This window comes from Dasypus novemcinctus, chromosome 1, assembly GCF_030445035.2.
Source record: "Dasypus novemcinctus isolate mDasNov1 chromosome 1, mDasNov1.1.hap2, whole genome shotgun sequence".
NCBI lineage: Eukaryota > Metazoa > Chordata > Mammalia > Cingulata > Dasypodidae > Dasypus > Dasypus novemcinctus.
In genome coordinates, this window is record NC_080673.1 from 120,754,415 (window position 1) to 120,766,396 (window position 11,982).

Below are 11,982 nucleotides of genomic sequence, written 5' to 3' on the forward strand. Positions count from 1 at the left end.
TTCCCTCCTTCCCCTCCTCCCACCCTGCTGTTTTTGCTGTCTGTGTTGTCTTCTCCTATTTTCTGTCCTCTAGGATTCACTGAGGTTCAATCCTGGAAACCTTTGATGGGAAGAGAGGTTTCCTGTCAATTGCACCACCTCAATTCCTGATTTTGCAGCGTTTCACCTTGATTTTCCTCTTGTCTCCCTTTTGATGCATCATCATCTTGCTGCATGACTCACCTGTGCAGGGCACTAGCTCATCACGTGGGTACTCGCGTGGGCATTGGCTTGCCGCATGGGCATGCTTTCTCTTCTTTTTTCACCAGGAGGTCCCAGGGATTGAACCCAGGTCCTCCCATACAGTAAGCAGAAGCTCTATCACTTGAGCCACATCTGCTTCCCTGAAGTCAGGTTTTGACTCAGTTATCTGAGGGCTTGACTGACTGGATGTCCAAGACAGCTGCCTTATATTGCTGGCAGTTGAATATTGACTGTTTTCTGTGGCTGTCAAGTGAAGCACTACAAAATGGCCTATCTGGCTTAGTTTTCTCATGGCAAGTATTTTCTGAGAGGGAGTATCCAGAGTGAACATTTCAAGAAACCAAGGCAGAAAATGCCAACAATTTTCTGACATAACCACAAGTTGCACAGTGTCACTTTCACTGCGTATTGTCAGTTACTAGAGGGTCATTAAGACTAGCCTAATTTCAAAGGAAAGGAATTAGATCCTACCTCTGTATGGGAGGAATGCCAGATAATTTGCAACCATCTTTAATGTCTGCCCTCCGGCCACAAATTCTTTACATTTCTCCTACATGAAAATATACTCACCCCCAAAAGACTTATTCCATTATGGCTTCAGACTCAGGCCTGAGGTCTGATATTTCTTTTACCTCAAGTCCAGGTACAGGTAATGCTCTGCTCCTTGCATGCAGTTTCACAAATACAGTTCTTCCCAATCTGAAGACATACAAACTAAAGAGACACTACATACAATTTTTCTCTTAACTACAGAGATAGTGTAATTACAATACACTTCCCTTCAAAAAGAGAGAACATGGGAGACAACAGTTCTGAAGTCCAGCCAGGCATGTGTGGCCAGTTCTTTGCTTAGGCTCTAGTTCTACTCTCTGGAAATGATTCTTCCTGGCTTTTGGTTCCTTCTTCTGAGTCTTTCCATAAGAAATGACCCATGTTTGTAGATGGGTAGCTTTCTCAGCCTGCTTCTGCCTATGGAAGTACAAAGTACAAGGGTCCAAAGACCTTTTTATTTGGGACCATATCTGTCCCTTGCTATCCAGTCTGTTATAATTTCTTTAAACATTTGGTTTTGGCCAACTTCTGATCTTAATTCTGGACTTCTTATTCAAGGTGTGTATGGCCATCCACACACACACCCCACACACACCCGCAATATCTCCAAATGTTTTAGAATATTTAATTCAGTTTGGGGTATAGTGTTACAGTTTTTTCTGCTTTATGGTTTGCTTTTACGGAAAATTTTATGAGCTGATTTTTTGTTTTCTTTTTATGTAGTAGATTTGTATAGACAAGAACTGCTTATGCCTCTTCATTTCTTGAATAGGGCTGGCCATTTGGAGTAGTTTATGAGACTCCTCATTCAAGAGTGCTCTTTTCTGTCAGTGTAGTAGAAAATATAATTTTTAATGGATGGCTTTTAGGGTTGGGAGCAAGGAGAGGTTATGTCCTTTGATTTTTTTTTTTCCTACAAGATCCTACAGGGTCCTAAATTTTCCCTTTAGGTTTCTTTTCTCCTCACTGTCAGCCTCCAAAGGGTGCCTCTCCCTTTTTACCTGTTCTCTCCCCCAGAAGTGTTACCTTTATAAGATTGCCTCTTAGAGATTTCTACACACTTTAAGTTCCTTCCTGTAAACAATGCTTTAAACCTACCAGGGTTCTTTTTTCAGTCTTTTTGCACTTGGGGTAGCCTTTCTCTCTCTGGAGGTGATTTTTTAGGTTCCTCTGTTCTCTCTTTGTTTTGTGCATGTCTTTTTTTCCTTAATCCCACCTTGATCTACACAAACACTTAGAGTAGGAGCTCCAGAAATGGGTCTACTGGAAATAGACGTTTTTTTTTTTCTTAACTACAAATAATTTGAGGTTGCTGCTGTAATTTAGTAATATTAATACATGGATTTTGTATGTTATGGTTTTAATTGATCTGTGCAGTTGATAGATGATGTGTTGTGAGATTCATTTTACATGGTCACTATATTAGTCAGGGTTCTCTAGGGAAACAGAATCAATAAGAGATACCTGTTGATGGTAAGAGATTTTATCAGAATCTCTCATGTGACCATGGGGTGCACAGGTCCAAGTTCCACAGCGGCTCCAGAGTAAGTTCAGTGAAGGTTCTTAATGAGTTCTGGGAGACACTGGCTGTCCAAAGACAGCTGGAAAATTCTCACTCATTGTCATTGTTAGTCCTGCTTGGATTGGGTTGTTGCCATTTTCCATTGACTTTAATCATAGGACATGTCAGTACTAGGAGATGCCCTAGAGGATCTCCTGTATTCCAGGCAAACTCTTCCTTACCTCCATTTTGTAGATACAGTCCTATTTCCCCTTGGTAGTCAGGATCAGTCACCCCAGCCAGTACAGTAATTCTCTTCTTTGACTTGATTCAGAGGTAAGAGGAGCCCAAAGTGGCCAGGTGGCAGTTTTAACTTCCAGTTCAGTGGAATCATTGTTGTGTTCCCTGGTGACAGCACTTCTCCTTTTGGGACTAAAACCTGTAGACCAGCAGAGTTTGAGGTTGCAGGGACAAGAAGCAAAAATTTTCCTAGTGGTTCACTAGGGGTAATAGTGAGTGGTGCCACTCCCATTTCCAACCCTTGATTCCTGGACTCATGGATCCTGGTTATGGGAGAAACAGCACCATAGAGTGGACGCTGATTTAGAGTATACACAGCCTCCTGGAGAACATTGCCCCAGCCCTGCAAGATATTGCCACCTAGTTGGCACCGTAGCTAAGTCTTCAAAAGGCCATTCCACCGTTCTATCAATCCAGCTGCTTCAGGATGATGGGGAACATGGTAGGACAAGTGAATTCCATGAGCATGTGCCCATTCCCACACGTCATTTACTGTGAAATAGATTTCTTGTTTGAAAGCAGTGCTGTGTGGAATGCCATGGTAGTAGCTAAGACATTCGGTAAGTCCATGAATGGTAGTTTTGGAAGAAGCAATGGCATGCAGGAAATGCAAACCCATATCCAGAGTATGTGTTTATTCCAGTTAAAACAAATCGCTGCTCCTTCCAGTGGAAGTGGTCCAATGTAGTCAACCTGCCACCAGGTAGCAGGCTGGTCACCTGGTAAATGGGCTGGAGTAGCACACCCAAATGAGGAATGTATTGTCTCCAAAACCCAAAGAGACCAACTAAATGTTGTGCCTCTTTTTTGGTCTTAGGAGGGGCCAGATGCAACAGCTTATCCTTCACTTTAGAAGGGATATCTTGACATACTCCACAGCCCTGGACACCTAGAAATTTCACTGAGATGAAAGGACCTTGTGTTTTAGTTGAATTTATCTCCCATCCTTTCTCATGCAAATGCCTTACTAATAACTCTAGAGTCTTTGCTACTTCTTGCTCACTTTAACTTTTCTTCTGTCCCAGGCAGATTGGGATAGTCCTAGTTTGTGACTTGTCCTGAAATAATTATTAATAGTTTCTCTTTCTTCTCAGAAGTATGCCAGTTTAGTTAATAATGTTTTACTCATGCACTTTGCAAGTATTTTCTTAAAATCCTTTAAGAAAAAAGTTTTTGAACAAATATATTTGCATATATATAGTTGCATGTGTATTAACTCATGCACATGTGTAATAGGGTAACAGAAGTTATCTAACTCTTTAAACTTAACCTAGTCTGATAATTTCAAATGCTTCTTTGATTATATAATCCTTTGTCTTTCTTAACCTCCAAAATACCCCACTCCTGGTACCAAGCTGTGTTAGTCAGGGTTCTCTAGAGAAACAGAATCAACAAGAGATATCTGTCGATAGTAAGAGACTTTATCAGAGTCTCTACATGACCATGAGGATGCACAAGTCCAGGTTCTACAGGCAGGCTGCAACCGGGGGCTCCAATGAAAGTCCAGTGAAGGTTCTTGACAAGTTCTTGGAGATGTTGGCTATCTAAAGACAAGCTGGGAAATTCACACTCAATGCTGGAATCACTTCCCCTTTTAAGGCATTCAACTGATTGGATAAAGCGGCACTCATTGCTGATGGCAGTATCCCTGATTGATGTAATTGTAATCACTATCTATGATTTACCACTGCAGTAAATTGTGACTAATGTCTGTCAATGCCCTTGTATTACTATTAGCTCAGTGCTGGCTTGACCAAACAACTGGGCACAATTACCTGGCTGAATTGACACAATAGTATAACCATCACAGTCACCTGTTGGACCACACTGGAAAGTTTACCTAATCACATTTTTTAAACAAATCAATTTTATTGATACATATTAATAATGCATACAGTTCATCCAAAGTATACAATCATTGGTATTTGGTATAATCACATAGTTGTGCATTCATCACTTCAGTCATTATTAGAGCATTTTCATTACTTCAGTAATAATAATAAACAAACAAGAAAATTGTTCACATCTCAATCTCTCTATGCTTTCCCTGCCTCACATAGCTGCTATTTTTGGCTGCTATTGTACAATTTATTTATTCTGCAGTTTTCTTGGGATATATTCACATACTATATGATTTCTCCAAAGTACATAAAATCAGTGGCTTTTATTTTGTATAATCACAATGTTGTGTGTTCATCACCCAAAAAATTTTAGAACAGTTTCATTACTCCTAAAAGAAAAACTCCAAATCCCTTAGCAGTCTTTCCCCAGCCTTACATAACCAGTAATCTAATTTCATCTTTATAAATTGATTTATATTAACATTTTAAATAAAAAGGAATCATGCAATATGTAGTACTTCGTGTCTGGTTTCTTTCACTTAGCATAATGCGTTTTGGTGGGGGTATTTTGTCTGATAGTAACATCTTGTAGTATGAACATAGATTTGTTCAGTTTCAAGGAAGGATGATCTTATACATGCAATTTTACCCATATTCATGTTTCACATGCAGTTTTACTATGCTACTCAGGCCAGTGTTAACATTTGTAAACTCTCCTTTTAGTAATATACATGACCTTAGACTTTTCCTTTAAACCACTTTCTTACCCACATAATAGTACTGCTAGTTGCAAACATTATGTTGGGCTTTCACCTTTTCTGTTCATTTCCAAAGATTAACACACATCCTTTTTACCAGTTCTGCACAAGTTAATCCTCAGCGTTTCGTTCTCTAACCTCATTCTATTTTCTGGTAACCCATATTCAAGTTACTAACTCCATGAGATTACATAATATATTTAGTTCATAGTAGTTAAGTCATACACTATTTGTCCTTTTTTATCTGTTGCTTCACTCAACTAATGTCCTCCAGGTTCATTTCATGTTGTCATATCCTTAACGACTTCATTTCTTCTTATCGCTGAATAATATTCTATCATGTAAATATACCAGTCTATCCATTCTTTGGTTGATGGACACCTGGGTTGTTTCCAACCTTTGGCAATGAGTAACACTGCTATGAACATCAGTGTGCACATTTCTGTTTAGGACACTGCTCTCAGTTCTTCTAGGTATATACCCAGTAGTGGTATTGCATGGTTATGTGGCAGGTCTATGTCAACTTTTTTAGGAACTGCCAGACAGTCCTCCACAGTGGCTGTACCATTCTACATTTGCACCAACAGTGAGTAAGTGTTTCTGTCTTTCCACATCCTCTCCAACACTTGTAGTAAGTACTTTGTCTTATTAATAGTGGCCATTCTAATAGGTGTGAAATGATAGCTCATTGTAGCTTTGAGTTACATTTCCCTAGTCACTAGTGAAGTTGCACGTTTTTTCATGTGTGTTTGCCACTGGTATATCTTCTTTGGGTGGATGGTTATTCAAGTCTTTTGTCCATTTTTTAATCAGGTTGTCTTTTTTTTTTTAATTGAGTTGTATCATCTCTATATATCATGGATATTAAACTCATTGGATTTAAGGTGCAAATTTTTTTCTTTTGTCTCTCATGCTTTGGGTGTATGGTCTAAGAAATCACCACTTAAACACAAGGTCTTTAAGATGTCTCCCTACATTTTCTTCTAGTAGTTTTATGATCTTTGATCCATTTTGAGTTGAATTCTGTATAGGGAGTGAGATAGGGGTCCTCTTTGATTCTTTTGGTTATGGATATCCAGTTCTCCCAGCACCATTTATTGAAGAGACTGTTTTGTCCCGTTAACACAGACCTGGAACCAGTTGGCCATCGAGGTGAGGGTTTTGTAATATGTTTCAAAATCAGAGTGGAATTCCTCCCATTTCATGCTTCCTTTTTAGAATGCTTTTGGCATTTTGGGTGCACTTTCCCTTCCAGATGAATTTGGTAATTGTCTTTGTTATTTCTGTAAAATAGGCTGTTAGAATTTTGATTGATATTTAATTGAATCTGTAAATCAGTTTGCATAGGATTGACATCGTCATGATATTTTGTCTTCCACTCCATGAACATGGAATGTCTTTCCATTTGTCTTCATTGATTTTTTTTATTATCCCCGCTCCTCTTTCTCCCTGTTGTCTGCTCTCTGTCCTGTGGCTTCTTCTGTGTCTGTTTGTATTCTCATTAAGCAGTTCTGGGAACTGATCCTGGGACCTTCCAGATTGGGAAAGAGGAACTTACTCTCTTGCGCCACCTCAACTCCCTGTTCTGCTGCATCTTCTTATTTTCTGTCCTGCATCTTCTTATTTTGTCTCCTCTGTGTTTTTTGTTGCATCACCTTGCTGCACCAGCTCTCAGCATTGGCCAGCACTCCTGTGTGGGGCGGCATTCCCACGCTGGGCAGCATTCCACCGCAAGGGGGCACTCGTGTGGGGCAGCATTCCAGCCTAGGCCGGCACTCCACATGGGCCAGCTTGCCCTCACCAGGATGTCCTGGGCATCGAACCCTGGACCTCCTATATGGTAGATGGGAGCCCAGTTGGTTGAGTCACATCCGTTTCCTGTCATTGATGTTTTTTTTTAGCATTGTTTTGTGGTTTTCTGCATATGGGTCATGTACTTCTTGTTTAAATTGATTCCTAGGTATTTGAGTTTTTTTGTTGCTAATGTAAATGGAATTTTTCCCCTGACTTCCTCCTCAGATTGTTCAATACTAGTGTAGAAAAACATGGCTGATTTTTGGGTGTTGACCTTATATATCTTGCTACTTTGCTGAACTTGTTTATTAGCTCAAGTAGCTTTGTTGTAGACATTTCAGAATTTTTGTCTGTCTTTTTACTCTTTTAGCTATCTTTCTGTTTTTCTTTACTCTCCTGCAAGTCTCCTCTCTTGACTCTTTCTTTCATGCTGTTAGGCATGAATATTTCCTGCAAAGATGGATTATTTTTTATGAACTCTTTTAGTTTCTGTTTGTTTCTGAATATTTTAAGCTTACCTGAATAAAGAATTCTCGGCTGGTACTTTTTCTCTTTCATTATCCTAATTGTATTATACCACTGTCTTCCCACCTCCATGGTTTCTCTTAAGAAGTCCACACTATGTCTTACTGAGTATTACTTGTACATGATAGTTTCCTTTTCCTTGCTGCTCTCAGAGTTTTCTCTTTATCTTTGATTTTTTTTTAAGATTTATTTTATTTATTTCTCTCCCCTAACCCCCCACGCCATTGTCTGCTCTATCTTTGACTTTTGATATTCTGAGTAGTATGTGTCTTAAAGTAGGTCTATTCACATGTATTCCAATTGGGGTATGCTGTGCTTCTTGGACATGTAAATTCAATTCTTTAGTTAAGAGTTGGGAAATTTCAGCTAATATTTCCTCAAATAGTGTTTCAGTCCCTTTTTCTTTCTTTTCTTCTGGAACTCCCGTGGCACATACATTGAATGTTCCATGTTATCTTTTGATTGCCTGAGCCCCTGTCAATTTTTTCCATTCTTTTTTATTTCAGCTCTTCTGTCTTCTGTATCACTTATTCTTTCTTCTAGCATTTTCAGTCTGATGTTGTATGCCTCTAATGTGTGGTGTGGGTTTTTTTGCAGTAGTTTTTTTAACAAATCAATTTTATTGTTACTTATTAATAAAATCCATCCAAAGTGTATAATCAATGGTATTCAGTTTTATTACATATTTTACATTAATCACCTCAATCATTCCCAGTGTACTTTCATTATTCCAATAATAATAATAAAAAAACAAAACTCATACCTCTTAATCTCTCTATGCCTCACCTGCCATAACATAGCTGCTATTCTTTTTCCTTCTCTCTAGTATATTTGTATTTATATTTTGTAAAAGCAGTCTTATATATACAATATCCCCCATATTTGTGTTTTACATGAGCTTTTACTATCTTATTCAGTACCATTCTAATGTGTTTATCTCATCTATTGTGTCTTTCATTCTCATGAACTCTGTTACTTTTCTTTTTTTATTATTTATTTATTTATTTCTCCCCCCTCCCTCCCTGCCCTAGTTGTCTCTTCTCTGTGTCTATTTTGCTGCATGTTCTTCTTTGTCTGCTTCTGTTGTTGCCAGCAGCATGGGAATCTATTTATTTTTGTTGCATCATCTTGTTGTGTCAGCTCTCCATGTGTGCGGCGCCATTCCTGGGCAGGCTGCACTTTCTTTCACGCTGTGCGGCTCTCCTTACGGTGTGCACTCCTTGCGCATGGGGCTCCCCTACACTGGGACAACCCTGCGTGGCAGGGCACTCCTTGCACACATCAGCACTGCACATGGGCCAGCTCCACACGGGTCAGGGAGGCCCGGGGTTTAAATGGCGGACCTCCCATGTGGTAGATGGATGCCCTAACCACTGGACCAAGTTCACTTCCCTCTGTTACTGTTTTATTTTTGATATTTAGAAGAAAGGGAAAAGTGCATTATTCAGCAAATATTAGTATCTACTCTCTGCCATGTAAGAAATACTTTCTTGGCTCACTGGGTTTCTTTTGAAGTTAAACATGTTAATTTTTGAAATAATAAAGTGCATATAGAAAAATATTTTTAATAGCTAATTAAATTTTTGCAAAATTGTATCGGATTTTATAGATTAAAAGTCAATTTTTAAGTGGCTGAGTTTTCAATAAACCAAATCTTTTAGAGTATTAAAGCGCCTTTATTTTTGGTATACTAAATGCAGTGATCAGCTAAAATGGTTTTAACTAAATGCCTCAACTTCATTTACTGTAATTGCTTATTCTTAAGTGCCCATTTTTCAGTCTTATTATTGGATTAATGTCTATATTACCAATGCAAAAGGATTCAGGTGCCTAATAGATGGTGAGATAAATGTTGGCAGTTCTTTACAATACATATTTTGGCCTTATGTCTTAATTATTTTATTGTAGATGTTGTTAAATGAAAAAGCAGAAGCTTTGCAAGAAGAAGTAGAAGAGTTACTGCGATTGCCTTCTGATGTCCCTGGTATTGTGGCCTCTTCCATTGAAAACGCATGAAGAAAAAAAGAAAAAGAAAAAGCATGAAGCTGTCTGATGATTTTTTCAAATATGAATTAGTTATCATACATTTGTTTTATTAAATGTCCCTATATTTATAAATGAAAAAATATATTTTAATTGTACTCTAAGAACTGCAGCTAATGTTTGAATATACCTCTGCAATAACATTCCCACTACTAAGCCATCTTTTTCAATTCTTATACACCAGTTCTTTGCTTAAAAATCTATAGTGTCCATCACAAAATGAAATTCAATATCCTCAATAGCCTACCTTTGTAGCCAGATCTTTCATTATTTTCTAACTCTTTTCATCTGTCAAACTGGACTATTTGTAATCCCTGAGTTTTCCCTGTAATTTCCAAATCCTCCATTTCCTAACTAATATACTAAAATATGCTGTTCCAAATGGATGAGAATTTTTTTTAATTATTTATTTATTATTATTTTTTTTAATTACATTAAAAAAAATATGAGGTCCCATTCAACCCCACTGCCCCCGCCCCCCACTCCCCGCACAGCAACACTCTCTCCCATCATCATGACACATCCATTGCACCTGGTAAGTTCATCTCTGAGCATCACTGCACCCCATAGTCAATGGTCTACATCATAGCCCAGACTCTCTCACGTTCCATCCAGTGGACCCTGGGGGGGTCTACAGTGTCCCGTAATTGTCCGTGAAGCACTATCCAGGACAACTGCACGTCCCGAAAATGCCTCCACATCTCATCTCTTCCTCCCGTTCCCCACACCCAGCAGCCCCCATGGCTACCGTTCCCACACCCATTCCACATTTTCTCTGTGGACATTGGATTGGTTGTGTCCATTGCACACCTATGTCAAGTGAGGGCTTAGATTCCACATGGATACTGGATGCACTCCTCCTGCTTTCAGTTGTAGACACTCTAGGCTCCATGTTGTGGTGGTTGACCTTCAACTCCATGTTAGCTGAGTGGAGTAAGTCCAATAAATCAAAGTGTAGGAGCTGAAGTCTGTTGAGGCTCTGGGCCTGGGTGTCATATTATGAGAATTTATTTTTAAAATGTACTACATACTTCCCAAGTGTTCCCTAAAAATGCTCAAATACTCTCCTCTGTGAAATTGTCCCAAGTTCATCTTCACTCCTACCCCATACATGGGTGCTCTTTCATTACTTTAAGTATTGTGGGCTTCTCATTTATGTCCACATCTTTTTTTGTTACTAGTTTGTAGTGTCTTGGAGGGCTGAGATCTTTATCTTTTTTAATTAATCTTTATATGTCACACAGCACCTACTACAGTTCACTGTGCAGTGTAGGACCCTCTGTGAAGAATGTATACTACTCAAATTAACAACTTGAAGATTCTCTTTAAATACAGCTTTGATATTGCCACTCCTCCCTCCCTTTACAGAATTGTAGTTCAAATGTAGCTAACCTGGTACATGGGGAAAAGGTAACAACTAGCAATATTTATGAGCACTGAACTGGTTTAATGTTCCACTCACCTGTCTAAGAGACATCATTGAAAATTTTGCAAATAGATTCACAGCCTAAGTTCTTTGTGCCTTATAATTTTAGACCATTATAATATAACGGTCAATTACCTAGCACTTTCTATGTGCCAGGTAACTGTTGTAAGTACCTTATGTGAACTATCTAATGTAACGCTTACAACAACCTGTGAGGTGAGTACTATTATTTAGCCCCATTTTACATCGAATAAATGGACACATAGAGAAATTAAAGTAACTTCCCCAATGTTTCATACTAGTTTGTTTCAGAGCAGGAATTCAAACCCAGGCTGTCTTAGTTTAAATTCCTTGCACTTAACTATCATGCAGTATTGCCTTGGTAGAATTTGTCCGTTTTATCCTCCCTAAATGTTCCCTTCACCTGGCTGTGATAATATCCTCAGCATTACTTCCCATCACCACCAGCACCACCCCCCATACACATACATTTCTTTATATGAGCCAAAGTATGGCATCCTAATATCTTAGAATATTGGGCTTCACTGCACATGTTCCATTTATTGCAACTGTAAAGATTGTACTACATGAGCAGGGCTAGCCTGGTGGCTGCCTGGGCCCAGCCACTGAGGTTTGTGTTCAGTGTTCCATCATCTGGTCTTCAGTTTTTTAAAATCTAGAAATCCCAGTTTTATTAGTTTGCCCAGGTAAGTAAGCCTCTAAGTGAGCCCTGATTCTTGCTAAACAAATTGTGAAAGCTAATTTGTAATCCCAAATTAATTTATATATTAATTTAAAGTTGGAGTTATGGACTACCTTTATAAAAACTAGAATACCTATATTTGCGATTCAGGATAACACTGGTCCCCTCTTGCCAGTATTTCTATCTACCTGAGAAACTGTATCAAGTAGAGCAATGAGGGCTAGCTCTAAAAGATATCAAAAAATAAAGAAATTGAAACAGTTCTAGAAAATAGAAAAGTAGATCAGTGTGAACAG

At 38.7% G+C, this 11,982-nt stretch overlaps 1 protein-coding gene across 3 annotated transcripts in view; it reads left to right on the forward strand.

The window, feature by feature from the left end:
- The window catches only part of HELQ (helicase, POLQ like), a 68,721-nt gene extending 59,065 nt beyond the window's left edge, over positions 1–9,656 (forward strand). For all 3 annotated transcript variants that reach the window (XR_011649006.1, XM_058296239.2, XM_058296240.2), the window contains one exon: positions 9,423–9,656. Coding sequence is in view for 2 of the 3 variants with exons in the window: in XM_058296239.2 (XP_058152222.1) it covers positions 9,423–9,530 (108 nt within the window). In the remaining variant the exon portion in view is untranslated. The remainder of the gene's footprint in view (positions 1–9,422) is intronic.
- Positions 9,657–11,982: the final 2,326 nt, after the last annotated feature.